The sequence below is a fragment of the Pelodiscus sinensis genome, chromosome 6 (genome assembly GCF_049634645.1).
Source record: "Pelodiscus sinensis isolate JC-2024 chromosome 6, ASM4963464v1, whole genome shotgun sequence".
Classification (NCBI taxonomy): Eukaryota; Metazoa; Chordata; order Testudines; family Trionychidae; genus Pelodiscus; species Pelodiscus sinensis.
In genome coordinates this window covers 22,214,154-22,229,532 of record NC_134716.1, presented here as the reverse complement: position 1 = coordinate 22,229,532, position 15,379 = coordinate 22,214,154, and the positions used below count along the sequence as shown (strand labels likewise).

The 15,379-nt window shown below is 41.9% G+C and overlaps 1 protein-coding gene across 7 annotated transcripts in view; it reads left to right on the top strand.

The window, feature by feature from the left end:
- Positions 1 to 15,379, top strand: part of CCDC171 (coiled-coil domain containing 171) — a 230,259-nt gene that overhangs the window by 21,644 nt on the left and 193,236 nt on the right. For 5 of the 7 annotated variants that reach the window (XM_075931537.1, XM_075931539.1, XM_075931536.1 and 2 more), the window contains exons 5-6: positions 431 to 621; positions 6,477 to 6,608. In XM_075931537.1, coding sequence (XP_075787652.1) covers positions 431 to 621; positions 6,477 to 6,608 — 323 coding nt within the window. The remainder of the gene's footprint in view (positions 1 to 430; positions 622 to 6,476; positions 6,609 to 15,379) is intronic. The other 2 variants (XM_075931540.1, XM_075931543.1) reach the window with 1 other exon arrangement.

The window sequence follows — 15,379 nt, the reverse complement described above, 5'->3', positions numbered from 1 at the left end:
ACTCTTAGTGAAGGAGATATATTAGTTAGATCTGTATCCAAGTGATATCCAAACAAAACATGGAAATTAGTTGGCTAAGGGGCATTAACTTTATGGGAATATGAAGTTAATGACTGCATGTTTCAGTCTCTCCATTTTACAAATTGAGGTAATTCTTAACTATTCATAGAGGTGTTTTGAGTTCAGTTTATTAAAGTCTGTAAAGCATATTGAGATCTCTATATGAAAAACGGTACAGAAATGCAAAATATTATTGTTATTGTTCAAGTATAGATTATTTTTAATCTATAGCTCCAGAATCATTACTGTGTATCTCCTTTTCTGCTATAAATTTAAAGGATCATAATACAAAGGAGAGCTAATACTTGTTTTATCTTTTTTTAAATATTTTTAATAAGCTAGCTGATGATGTTTCTCTCTTAAATAATAGTCATGAATGCAGAGCTTCAACAGAAATTGGTGGAGACCGAGAAAGTGTTGCTTGTTTCTCAGCAGAATTGGAAGGAACAACAGCAAAGACTTACAAGTGACTTAGAGGAGAGAGAGAACATCCTCAAGACCTGTAATAGTGAATATGAATTACTCCTGAAGGAAAGGACTAAACTGGAAAACATTATACAGGTATAATGTTAAATAGAAGTAATGAATGGAGTGACATAATGATGTCTGGACTTCTATTTGTGTGTGAATAATTTTGCTCTGAACATAAGAAAAATGTTGGTATTCTGTAGAAAGTGAAATACTTCTGCATAGACTTACAAATGTACAATCCTTATTCCTTTTGAGAGTTATGCTGTAGCAATGTACAACTTCTGACTCTCTGCTACTTATATAAAAAGTCTCCAAAGTTGCTTATTAAAATAACAAACCAAATTCTGCATGCAGTTTCTCTGAAATGGGGAGAGACTACACTTATGGTTACAATGGAAACCCTGGTGTAGATCGGGCTCCAGTAATTGTTAGTCTTCTAAACACTCAGAGCAAGATGTCAGTGTTAAGACACTGTTGACTTTCAGTGTTTTGTCTGTATTAACATTCCTACAGGTGGTGCTGACCTGATGATGTCAAAATGTCCTGCCATTTGGCAAAAATGCCTGTTACATCAAGATAGATTGTCAGGCTTCTTATATTGCAGTTGCTTGCTGCTCTTCAAATAAGTATTTGCATTAATTTGTATTTCAACATAACAAAAATTACATGGAGTTAAGATTTAAGAGTATGTACCAGCAATTTAAGAGTGAAATAATTTAACAATAATGTAATTATTCCATATTCAAGCCATACAAATTTAGGAACCTAAAAGGTGAGATTATGCTTAACAGTTTAAGGTATGAAAATACACAGGTAAGGCACCTGAGTAACTTTGTTGTGCGCCGTTGTGATATCTTGCAATTGCTGTGCAACAAAGTACATCTACATTTGAACTAGAGTAGTACGTCCCAGCTTGTGTAAATATACTGGCACTAGGTCTTCTCAAGCTTGTGTACTAAAAATAGCAGTGTAGCTGGAATAACTCAGGCAGCAGCTCAGCTAAATCACACCTCCAGCTCAAATATAAACATGCCTGATGATTAAGGAATTTTAGTGTCTGTGGTCCCAAATTAGATAACATTGATTTATAGACCTATTCAATCGTTTTCCTTCAAATGTTATTATATTTGAATACATAAGTTTTCTTTATGTTTTTAAGAAATGGGTTCTTGTGAAAAAATGAGTGTCAACAAACATGGCAGACATGTCTATGCCTGTGGTGTCCAATAAGTTAGCCACTAGTTACATGTGGCTATTTGGCTGGTTGAGTGTGGCTAGTTTACTAGAGCAATAGCCACTATTGTGACTACTGCTTCATTGCTGCTTGGACATCACAGGTGTAGACATATAGAAAAAGAGCAGATCACTGCTTTAAAAATCCATCTTCATGTTTTCGACAAGGGGATGATTCTTGAATATTCCCCTTTTTCTCTTCTTATTTCTCTGGTTTTAATTCTTTGTATTGAACTGAGAACCATTGGACATGGCTTCTTGCACTCCAATTAGCTCTATTCCTGAGCTAGCTATAGGAGGCTCTGACATGAAGCATTCTTGGTCCTGGATGGCAGAGAACAGGAGTCTGTAACCTATGGTTCTAGAGCCAAATATGGCTCAATACACAACCAAATATGGCTCTTTTGCCATTGCCAAAATACACACAACTTTTTAAATTAAAATGAAAAGATAACTCAAAATTTTAAAAATGCATAATTACACATGTCAAGATGTTTTTTTGTCTTTTTCACCTTTAACTGTTCATATTAACAACTATCCATCCTCTCCACTCATTGGGGCTCATGCATATTCTCTTTTTTTTTTGATTGATCGAGATATCTTTCCATCATCATACCTGAAGGGAAACTCTGTAGGCCCCAATAGCAAAAATGGTAAAGAGAAAGAGAGATGATGAGTACTGATATTTTCAAAATGAGCAGACAGACTTGTGTGCATTTATGGATAGGTCTGGATCTCCACACTGTCTCATTTGTAGTGCAAGACTGCCCTCAAACAAAAAAAAATCAAATTTAGAATGTAATTTCAGGACAAAACATGCAGCATTTGCTACAAAATATCCCAAGGGTGGCATGTGAAACAAAACCCTGCAAGGAGTTGCAGTAAAAAATGAACATTGGGCAAAATAGCTTGCTGGCACGCGTTAAACTCTGCAAGTTTTGCAGGATCATACAGCATTATTCGAGAGGGGAATCCCCACTGATGGGGATTACATGAAGAGATGTCTGCTAAAAACTGATCATGAACTATTTGATATGTTTCACAGCAAGGACAAAATCTTATAGAAAATACAAGACATGCCATTATCAGCAAAAACAGTTCATGACAGAACTGTGAAAATGGCCCATCAAATCGACAAGGAACAAATGCAAAATTTGTAAAGTTACTTATATTTGTTCGCTTTGGACGAGACATCCAACATGTGACATTAATCAGTTGTGTATATTGGGACGATATATTTGTGGAAATGCTGTGCATGAAGAAATGACTGAGATATTACCAATGAAATCAAACAAAGGGCAAAGACATTCTTAAAACTGTAATGAACTTTGTAAACAAGAAAAAGATAGTTAGATAATCTGGTGTCTGTGCGTATAGTGCACCTAGCGTGGTCAGGAAATACAGGGTATTCTTTACTCTTGTCAGAACAGCTGAACTGGCTGCTTTTGAACTTTCATTGCATTGTGCATCAGGAGGAGCTTCTTGTGCAATCTTGTGGATCTGAACTCATGAAATCCACTCAATCTTGTGGATCTGAACTGGTTGTTCGCACTGGCAATTGGATTCTTGCTCAAGCCCTTAATCTCCATCAATTTCAGTCACTGCTATGAGAAAGTAGATTCCAAATACCCCAATCTAATAACTTGTGAGCATTGCTGTGCATTATCTCATGGCAAAACTTTGTCTCATTTTGCTGCCTGCATTAATGAGATTGACACCCTTGATACCCAAAAATGACAAATACCCCAAGCTTTCAGACTGTGCGACTGGCTGCTCAAGTTTTACTATCCCATATTCATTACTGGTCATTTGAATGAGTTGATGCTTAAGCTATAAGGGTAAGGAAATACAGTCCTGACTCCGCAGCAGGCAGTGTTTAGATTTGAGTCAAAATTGACTGACTTCATCAAACATATCAAGATGGTCTGACTGGCGCTTTTTGAAAGATTGCAAGTGTTTTGTGACTTGTATCAGAGAATCCAAGTAATGGTCTCAATTTGCAGTAGCTTGCCAGGTTTGTTTCTGAGCTCCTGAAGGCATCCAAGTCTCATTTTCTTGTCTTTTGCAAACACAGTGCTCTGTTTAATTGTATGATTCCTCCACCTAAAGCATCCATTGAAGAACTGGATTTGACAGTCATTCCAGGCATCTCAGGGTATGTCTACACTACCCCCCTAGTTCGAACTAGGGGGGTAATGTATGCATACCGAACTTGCTAATGAAGCCCGGGATTTGAATTTCCCGGACTTCATTAGCATAAAGCCGGCGCCGCCATTTTTAAAAGCCGGCTAGTGCGAACCCCGTGCCGCGCGGCTACACGCGGCACGGACTAGATAGTTCGGATTAGGCTTCCTAATCCGAACTATCTGTACACCTCGTTCCACGAGGCGTACAGATAGTTCGGATTAGAAGCCTAATCCGAACTATCTAGTCCGTGCCGCGTGTAGCCGCGCGGCACGGGGTTCGCACTAGCCGGCTTTTAAAAATGGCGGCGCCGGCTTTATGCTAATGAAGTCCGGGAAATTCAAATCCCGGGCTTCATTAGCAAGTTCGGTATGCATACATTACCCCCCTAGTTCGAACTAGGGGGGTAGTGTAGACATACCCTCAGTCAGTGATTTGGAAGTGGAAATAGCAGATTTCAAGGTGCTGGATATCTGAGTGGAAAAATTCATAAAGCTGAATTCTGATTTAGAATATCTTGCTCAAGAATGTGCAGAATTGGCACAGCTGCACAAATGGGCCGACGTGAAGAAATTGGAGCATGATGATCAGATTCTGCAAGAAAGAACTTCCTGTCACATACAGCACCGTGCAGAATGTCATCTTGGCCTTACTTTCTATGTTTGGGTCCACCTGTATGTGTGAGCAGGCTTTCTCTCATTTGAATCACATCAAAAGCAATTTGCGCTCAAGACTGACAGAAGACCACCTGAATGTGTGTTTAAAGCTGAATTTGACCAGTTATGATGTAAACTTCAAAGAAATGTGTGAAAACATGCAGCAGCAGAAATCTCATTAAATAAAGTCATTGAGTACAATGTTTCATTTATGTTATTATTAATCATGTCAATTATCAATAATATTAAGTTGTATATTTTCAGTCATGCAAATGGGTATTGTTATACAGGCAGTCCCCGAGTTACGCGGCTCCGACTTACGTCAGATCTGCACTTAAGAACGGGGCTTTCTCGCCCCGGAGCTCGCAGGCAGCGGGACCGCCCAGAGTGCAGCAGTCCCGCCACCTCGACCTCCGGGGCGAGAAAAGCTGCTCCGGGTGCCCCTGGTCTGCTGGGGACCGTCTCCAGCAGACCAGGGACACCTGGAGCAAAGCCGGGGAGGCGGAGGGGTCCCGCGCCTCTGAGGCTTTGCTCTGGCGAAGGCTCAGAGGCGCGGGACTCCGCCGCCGCTGCGGCTTTGCTCCCGGTGTCCCTGGTCTGCTGGAGATGGTCCCCGGTGTCCCTGGTCTGCCAGAGCAAAGCCTCAGAGGCGCGGCACCCCACCGCCGCTGCCGCTTTGCTCCTGGTGCCTCTGGTCTGCTGGGGACCATCTCCAGCAGACCAGGGACACACGGAGCAAAGCCGGGGAGGCGGAGGGGTCCCGCGCCTCTGAGGCTTTGCGCAGCTAGTGGCCCCCCCCAGCAGACCAGGGAGACGTGGAGTAAAGCCCCTGGCCTGTGGTAGAGCAGGTGGGGCGCTGCCGGTTGGTCCCGCAGCACCACTCCTTGGCGCTACTGGACCAACCCGGCAGCACCCCAGCTGCTCTGCCCCAGGAGTCCTGATTCAGCCGCTGCTGATCAGTTTCAGCAGCGGCTGAATCAGGACACCTGGGGCAGAGCAGCTGGGGTGCTGCTGGGTTGGTCCAGTAGCCCCGAGGAGCGGCGGCGCTACTCGACCAACCCAGCAGCACCCCAGCTGCTCTGCCCCAGGCGTCCCCAAGTCAGCTGCTGCTGAAACTGACCAGTGGCTGACTACAGGAAGCCCTGCCCCGGGCTTCCTGGAATCAGCCGCTGATCAGTTTCAGCAGCAGCTGACTTGGGGATGCCTGGGGTTCTTAAGTTGAATCTGTATGTAAGTCAGAACTGGCGTCCAGATTCAGCCGCTGTTGAAACTGATCAGTTCCGACTTACATACAGATTCAACTTAAGAACAAACCTACAGTCCCTATCTTGTACGTAACCCGGGGACTGCCTGTACTGGCTCTTTGTTGACCACTTGTTTTGAATTTTGATGTAGTTTGGCTCTTTGGTTTGAAAAGGTCGCCTAGAAGCTAAATCCAAATCTTTGAAAAACTACTAGGACACTAGTCATAGAAATGAATTTTTAAATACACTTTCATTCAAAGTCTACATGTCTTAAGGCTAGACAGCAAGGGTTAAATAGTTATCTAGAGCAGTGGTTCCCAACCTTTTTGAACATACGGGCCCCTCTTCAATCTATTAAAATTGTATGGCCCATCCTTCCTGGGAGGGGAAAAAAAAGAAAAGGAAAAGAAAAGTAAGTATCAGGCTCATGGTAATGGGCCTGATCCTAATTTTTACACTTCCCATGGAACCTCTGCAGTACCATCACGGACCACCAGGAATCTGCGGACCACAAGTTGGGAGCCACTGCTCTAGAGTCATAGTAAATTTGATATATGTAACAGTTTTTAAAAGGATTTTGTAACTTCTTATGAGTTTTCAATAATAAAACAAAACTATCTCCATCAAGGAGACTCTGGAGCATCACAAGGAGCAGATGAATATGATGGAATCACAAATCAGGGAGACAGCAGTAAAGGAGTTCAGGTTTCAGTTAGAGCAGTGTGAAGCAGAAAGAAGAGAGTTCCAGTTTATGTTACAGGTATTTTAATTAGAGTACAACACTACTTAAAAATTGCCCATTATGCCTTTAGAATAAGCCATGCATAATATCACCACTTAATTTATTCTGTTAATAAGGAGGTCATTTTATAGCTTTAAAGGCGTTTTTAATTTTAAAAAATTGTCTTCTTGAAACATGTTATCCTATTTGATCCCTGAAGATTGCAGTCCACTATTTATCCACAGAACAAGTAACGAGTAGGCAGCAGTAGCTTTTTTTTTTTTTTTAAAGTACCTTTCTTCTGTGGAGGGGAAAATCCACAAGTTCATTACAGTCAATTTTTCCCTTTTAGAGAGAAGGTAATTTGTTTTTCATGTCCCATTTAAACCCAGGCCAGTCTTTTTGGACTGGAAATAAGCATGCCAGTCGTGTGACTGCCCTTGAAGTAGACATTGTCTCTGACACTACAGTTATGTTGCATAGGTCACTGACGTGTTGTCAGATAAGTCTTGATCACTAGTGAAAAAAGTGAGCTGAATAAAAATCAGTTAAGTTAGTAGTGAAAAGTTAGTCATGTCATGTTAATCTCTGATCCTCTGAACATTCAGACCCATATTTTTGGGGCTTTAGTTGTGATTAGGACTCTCAATTGACCTCGGTTAATGCCTACGATTAATGCAGGGCAGGATTAAGGCATTAATCCTTTAACATGTTAATTGCAGGTGTTAATGCTGCACTGCCCCTTTGAAGTGCCCCTCTGCGCAAGAGGACCCGGGAATCAGCTGGAGCCCCCATCTGATCCCCGGTTCTGAGTTGCAAACCCCTTTGAAGCACTGGAGTGGCACTTCAAAGGGGCTTTGCAACATGGAGCCGTGAATCATCTGGAGTCCCCAGCTGATACCAGGCTCCTAATGCGCTGCCCCTTTGAAGCGCTGCTGCAGCACTTCAAAGGGCCAGTGCTGCATGGAGCCCGGGGTCAGGTAGGGACTCCAGGTGATCCCAGGCTTGTATAGCGCTGCCCCTTTGAAACACTGCGGCGGTGTTTTAAAGGGGCAGCACACACAATTAATCTCGATTAATTTTTTTAATCCCATGACAGCTCTAGTTATCATAAGTGATATTTAGTTGCACATTATATTACATATTTGTATCAGATGATAAATAGAACTGTTGTCGTTCAACAAGTTCTGTTAGACAATGCTGGATGACGTGAAACTTTAGTTACTCTACCTCTATTAAAAATTTAGAATCTTCTTCTGTGTAACATGGCTATTGAACCACCCTTTGTATCTAAGTCCTCAAGTACATGTGAGATTTTTTTTTTTTAAATTTACCCCCCACCAACTCTTCTAACTCGAAATGGTTTAAATTTATATCCTGGGTCAGATCTTTGTTGTGCTTTCAGGGGCAGTCTATAGAGGATAGAGTAGGAAGAATCTTGTATTTTGAGTCTCACAATTACCTTTACTTTTACTTTTGAAGGTAGGGACCTTCAAATGGTGCAGTGCTGATGAAACAATCAGCAGAAATCAAGAAGTATGCTGGTGCTGTGTGCAGTGTATATGTCCATAAATTACATAAAATTGTTTGGTGATTTTTTCAGAATCTTCCCCCCTCCTGTCTCTTTTATAACACTTTCTAACACTGAAGCAAATACACACAATTAAGGGCACACCTGCCATTGATTGTATTATGCAATTTATGGACAGCCCTTTAGTAGTGAATGTAGTAGTATTACCTGCACAAATTTCTCTATTCCTCCCACACTTTAGGGGCACATGCCTTTACGCAATTCCTAGGGCTCAAGGTGCAGCCCTGTTAATTTACACACCTATCCGTACCCAATTCCTAGGGCTCAGGGTGGAACTTCCTGCGGGTTTGCAGGGTCTTTTGCAACTGAAAGAGAGTCACAGAGTAATATTCTTACTCTCTATTTATTGACCATTCCCAAGCAAGCAGAATATACATGCTAAGCACACAGTGTCATGCATGCTCACCAATGCTGATACAGGCAGGCAGACTTCTGCTATTGGCCAGGCAGGGTCAGTCTCTCTGGATCTTACCTGCTGCATGTCACAGTCATGCAGAAGAATCTTGGCAGCTCTGGTCTTAGGCTGTGTCTTGGAGGTGAGTTTCTTTCTCTCCCTCTCCTTCTCCCTCTCCCTCCCTCCCTCCCTTTTGCTCCTCTAGCCAGTCTCCTTGGACCCAAGTTTATATAGTGAAATCTGAGTCCTGCTTAGCTATACCATAACCAATTATTTTAGTATGATTTTACTAACCAATCATAACATACAGTAACAGAATTACCTACCACCTTGGTTTACACCTAGCAAAATTAATTATACAGCAGACAGAAACCTTTACAAACCAGACAGAGATCACACATATAAACAATGGGAAAGTGAGGACAATAATCATAGACTGAGGATTCCACAAGCTTGACTATTGATAAGCAGTTTCTTGCCAGACAAAATGCTGTTAAGTTTTCTTTACCCATCTTGATATCTGTTTCTTATCTGGTGACAGTGGGGACCATTAGGACAGGATCCCCTTCTCACAGCCTAGTGTGACACTGTTTTAATGCAATTTAGATGGAATGTGAGTATATGACTTCAGGCTTTACAGCTAATGGCTGTGCTCTTCAGTCTGGCTGCAGAGGAAGGCTTTAGTTTAGGCCTTCCAATCTGGCTACAGAAAAAGCATATTGTTACAGTAATAGCATTGAAGCTAGCAATGGACAACTTATGATGAGTTGTTAACCCCACACAGGATCGCAAGGGTTAATGGAGGCTTTGCGGGCCTTCCATACCCTGTTTCAGAAAAAGAGCCCAAAGGTCTTAAGGCTGCACAGGAAGTAACCATTTGGAGAGAGGCTGCATAGAGCAACCAATCAGGGAACAGTGGAGATAGTGCAAAAGGATCTGCACAGCAGAGCAGGAGTCAGTTGTACCTGGGACAGAACAGTTGTGGCAGGGACCAAAGGTTCACGAGGGAGCTCCTGGATGGCTGCTTGGATTTGCTGGCTGAAAACCCTGAGAAAAGGGAGAAGGTGGTGTTGGGACTGTGGAAGAATGGCTTAAAGAAATGAAGCAGCGTCGAAGGGAGTAAAGGAGATGCAGCAAGAGGTTGCTATCTGCAGGGTCCCTGGAAGGGGAAAATATGGATGATGGGTTGGCTGGAGCGCCAAATCACAAAAAGGATACTGTGGTATTTGCACTGAGGCAGGTCTGCAGGCAGAGACAGTGACAGGAGAGGCACCACCAGAAGAGCATTTGCTGGCTGGTAGAGCTAATCCCCATGACAGCCAATAGGAGATACTGCTGTGACAGGACCTTATTACATTAGTTGCTGTATAAACACAGAACAAAACAGTCCATTTCTCAAGCTAGGTAGAAAACAAGAGACAACATTTGGAGATTGGTGAGTAAAAGAGACAATGGAATTATATTTGTCAGCATACAGGCAGTGGTATTGGCGCACCAATGGCTCAATTGACATTTCTTTTGTAGACCTCATGGCAAAGGCGATTACTAGGGAGGAATGTGCAGGAGAAGTATGAAGTAGCTTTGTGAATGTTTATGGGAATACCTTCCAACTGTGAAAAAGCAGTCTAGGAGAAAGCACAAAAGTACCTGTTTGAAAACATAAGTGGGCAGCAAAAGGCTGGCGTCCTGGACTGATTGGAGGTGGCAGTTAACACCTCAGTAATGATTAAGAGATGATAGGTAGGGAGGTGATAGGCCTTGAAGATTCTTGAAAGTGAAGAAAAGCAACTTATGCTCATTGTGATAGAGACGGGGAAGCCAACTGAGGCACGCAGGGAGAGGAAGTTTGTGGGTAAAGCAATAGACTAGAAGAGTGACTTTTGCAGCAGAATTCTGAATGTATCTGAGCAGAATATGATTGCATTTGGCAAGGTCAGTGAGAAGGAAGTAACAGGAATCAAGGCACAAAATGAAAAGAATGGATGGGAGAGTTTTAGCTGTATGGATGGATACGAAAGGCCAGGTCTTAGCGGTGTTATAGAATTATAGGACTGGAAGGGACCTCAAGAGGTCATCTAGTCCAGTTCCCTGCACTCATGTCAGGACTAAGGAATATTTAGAACATCCTTGACAGATGTTTGTGTAACCTGCTCTTAAAAATGTCCAATGATGAAGATTCCATAACCTTCCTAGGGAATTTATTCTAGTGCTTAACCACCCTGACAGGAAGCTTTTCCTAATGTCCAACCTAAACCTCCCTTACTTTAATTTAAGCCCACTGCTTCATGTTCTATCCTCAGAGGTTAAGAAGAACCATTCCTCTCCCCACCCCCAACGTTTATGTACTTAAAAATTATTGTATCCCTTCTGTCTTCTCTTTTGGTCAAAATCAAATCTAGAACAGGCTCTCCCCTTCTTGCTTTTTCTACTTTCTGAAACGTAAAAAGTCTTCAATACATTCCAAGAACTTGCTGGATAATCTGTGCCCTGCTTTGTTCTTTTCCCAACTGATGTCTGGATAATTGAAGTACTCCATCATCACCTCATCCTGTGTTTTGGATGTTTTTGTTAGTTTAAAAAAAGCCTCATCCACTTGTTCTTCCTGGTTAGGGGATCTTTAGTAGACTTCTACCATGACAACATCCTTGGCCTTTTTACTCCTTTTATTCCTACCCAGAGATTCTCATCAAGTCTGTCTCTTATTTCCATTTTAATTTCAGTTCAGGTTTACACATTTTTAATAGATAAGGCAACATTTCCTATTTTCCCTCTCTGTCCTCCTGAGCAAGTTGTACACTTCTGTATCAATATTCCAGTAATGTTCATCACCCCACCAAGCTTGTGATACTAACTATGTCACAATGGTGCTTATTTACTATCATTTCATGTTCTTCTGTTATTCATTTACTTGTGGTTTTTGGTCCCCTGTCCACTTCAAACCTAGTTTAAAGCTCTCCTCACTAGATTAGCCAATTATATTCAAATATGGTCTTCCCCTTCCTTGATAGGTGCATGGACCCGATCTCTGCTTAGCAACAGAATCAGCAAGATTTAGACACAGCCTAAATGTGAAAATCTTGAGAGAGGTCTGAACCAAAGATAACGCCCAGGTTGTGGTTATGAGTGACCGGCTGGATGGTTTCGTCCACAATTATTTAGAAAGAAAGCAGCAGGGAAGAGATTACAAACTTTTTTCAGTTGTGCAGAGCTTGATGAGCTCGTTGTTAGAGATCGACAAATTGATGTCAGAGAGAAACAGTCTTGGGTTTTAGTTTGTATAGGAGGTCTGGAGTAGAGTGGTAGCTCTGTAAATCATCAGCATAGAGATGATAGTTAAATATGTAAAAACTTAAAAAACAACGAATGGTCTAGCAGTACCTTAAAGACTAACAAAACATGTAGATGTTATCAAGAGCTTTTGTGGGCACAACCCACTTCTTCAGATGACTGGAATATTAAAAGTCCAAGTCCTCTCTGAGAGGAAAGAATAAAGACATTGGCTGGCTCGCACTACCTTCCATATCCTAATGACTTAACCAACCAAACAGTGGGTACTTATAGAGGTGAAAATTATCAGCTTCTTGTAACATGAAAAATCTAATTGACTATTTTTTTTTGCTTCCCCTTCTCTCCCCTCCCTCACCCTCGCTCCTCCCACCTCCCCCCCCTCGCCTTCCCTTATTTACTCTTCGATCTGGATTTTTAATATTCCAGGCATCTGAAGAGGTGGGTTGTGCCCACGAAAGCTCATGATACCATCTACATGTTTGTTAGTCTTTATGGTGCTGTTAGACTATTCGTTGTTTTTTAAGTTTTTCCACTTACAGATTAACTCGGCTACCCTCTGAAGCGGTTACATTTGTGTTTGTGGTTGAGATTGCCCTAAATCAACCAGGGCAACCTTGGCTAGTGATTGGGCAACATGTGTGGATCCCCTTCATCTTACTAGACTGCAAGATTGTCGTACTAAGATGGTCTCCTAGCATAAGGTAATTTTGCTATCTGCATTTGTGTACTCAATTTTGCGGGGTGTGCCAATTGAACCATAGCAGCATTTTGATTGGACACAGAGGGAACTCGTGCTCTCACAATGCTGTGTGCAATCAGCATTCAGCTCACTTCGCGTGCCCTTGTTTTAAGTGCATGTCACTTTTGTAATACTGGCAGGAAAAAAATCTCCATGGATGAAAATCAGCAGAATCTGGCAACCATGTGCTTGAGCAACAGTAAACAAAATGTCTTGTGGGCCACATGTGGCACGCCGTTGGGCCACAGGCTATCCACTATTGCCCTAAATTGTAGATGGAAAAGAGAAAGGGGCCAGGAGCAGAGCCCTGTGGACCCCTTCCACCCAGATAGATGAAGGCAGATCAGGAGGAACCTCCACAGGATATGCAGAAGGAATGATTAGAGAGGTGAAAGAGAATCAGAACAGGTCAGAGTTATGGACGTGAAGACACGACAAGATTTCAAGAGGACTGAGGTTGACTGTGCTAGAGGGGGCTGACAAGTCAAGAAGGATGTGGATAGAGTATTGGTTCTAAGCTTTGGCTAGGAGGAGAGGTCATTAGAAACTATAGTAATGGCAATTGCAGTCCAGTGCAAGGTGCAAAAGCCTGATTTGGAGAGGGAGGAGATGAACTCTGAACAGACCATCTGTAATTGTTGTCCAGTTAGTTGAAAGGGATATGATGGAATTAAGATACACGGCTGCTTGAAATAGGGTGTCCCCCATATCAAATGTATAGAAGCCAAGGAAGTAGAGTTGCTGATCAACTCGAGCGAGGATAGTTCCTCCTTTCTAGAATAACTGTGAGGTGGAATCACTGCTAAATGCTTCTTTGTCTTTACCCACTAGCAGCAGTAGATTCTTCTACTCACAGGGTGACTGTATTCTCACCATATTATTCCTCTTCTGTGATTAGAATATGCATTTTCCCTCATGGGCTTCCTATTCTTCCTAAGATACCATGCAGATGTGGATTTTATTAAATATATATTGACTGTCTTGGTCATTATTTGACCACCATTGGTATCTGTGGTTTAGTTTTAAATTCTACTTTGTTTGATAGTTGGATTTAATGAATAAGGAAAAAAAAATCAGGAAGCATCCAAAATCAGGGAAATTGACTACAAAAGTTTGCTAGAGACTCTGACATTGGGTACTTGTGGCTACTTTCAGGTTAAAATGTCGACCTTTAGTTGTGTACTCATAGTTATATTTGTGAAATTGTTGGAAAAGTTGAGGTTCTTTTTAAAAATGTGAGTCTTAACCTGTATATTGAAAGCTAGAGGAACATAAACTCTCGAAGACAGGTTTGGAGTTAACATCCATCATAGTACAGTATATAGAAATGATTCCAGCTTAAACTATTGGAGTGTGTCTCTAGGGCCGTGTCCAGACTCAGGGGGTTTTTCGGGAAAAGTAGCCTTTTCCCGAAAAAACTTCCCCTGCGTCCAGACTCAAGCCGCGTTCTTTCGAAATTATTTCGAAAGAACGCGGCTTTTCTTTCGATGGCGGTAAACCTCAATTTACGAGGAAGAACGCCTTCTTTCGAAAGTCCCTCTTTCGAAAGAAGGCGTTCTTCAATGTAAAGAGGCCGTCTTCGAAAGAGAGCATCCAGACTCGCTGGGTGCTCTCTTTCGAAAAAGCGGATTTCTCTTTCGAAAGATCCGCCTGCAGTCTAGACGCGATCTTTTGAAAGAGGCTCTTTCGAAAGATGCTTTCGAAAGAGCCTCTTTCGAAAGAAGCCTGCAGTCTAGACATAGCCTAGGAGACAGAAGGAGAATACAGGCAGTCCCCGGGTTACGTACAAGATAGGGACTGTAGGTTTGTTCTTAAGTTGAATTTGTATGTAAGTCGGAACTGGTACATATTGTAGGGGAAACTCTAGCCAAACATTTCTCCAGAGCTCAGTTTTATTCTCCCACACCTCACTTCCCTCAGTCCTTTATTCTCAAGATGAGGTGTCTGCTGAGAAAAGCCGCTCTGCGTCTCCCTGGTCTGCTGGGGAGGGGCGCTAGCTTTGCGTCTCCTTGGTCTGCTGGGGGGAAGCAGCTAGTGCGGGGTTGCCTCACCCCGTTTGTAAGTAGGGATCTGATGTAAGTCGGATCCATGTAACCCGGGGACTGCCTGTAGTATGTTTTCTAACATACTAGGGAGACCCACACTGTAGCATGCTTGGAATGCTAGTTGCCTTACAACTAAGAAACATACATTCAGTAGGAAGTGCAATAGCATCACCTTGTGGTTATCCTAGAAAATACTTTCATAGTAAGCACTGTAGGGGGTTTTAAGCTACTTATTTTAATGAAAACTGATTTTTTTAAAGTTTCTTTTACTTACTATTTATTTTTGCTATAAAAATAATATTCTGCCTGAAATACAGTTATGTAAGCATGCCTGCATCTCTTACAAAATTAGTCAATTATCGTTGTACCTTGTTGAGTACACGTGATACTGTTTTTATATTGTTCAGTTAGGAATTGTTTCTGCAAGGTATACAGTGCTAACTTAGAGCTCTGAATTCTTACTAACTTCCATGAGAACTTGCAGGAGAGTTCAAAATCCTTTATGGGAACAAGTCTGTAATCTGTGAAAGATAAACAGTCAACATTATATATAGATTTTTCCCGATAGACTGGCCATTAAAATAACACATCAATTGAACTTTCCATCAAATTTCCCTCCTCCTTAGTATTCTCTGTACTATATTGTGAATATAAGGAATGTTGTTTAAAGGGAACATTATAATGTATGTCTTTTCCATAGTGGAGATAATACCATATCTGTTTATGCACAAGTAATGGAGACCCAGCATAAGT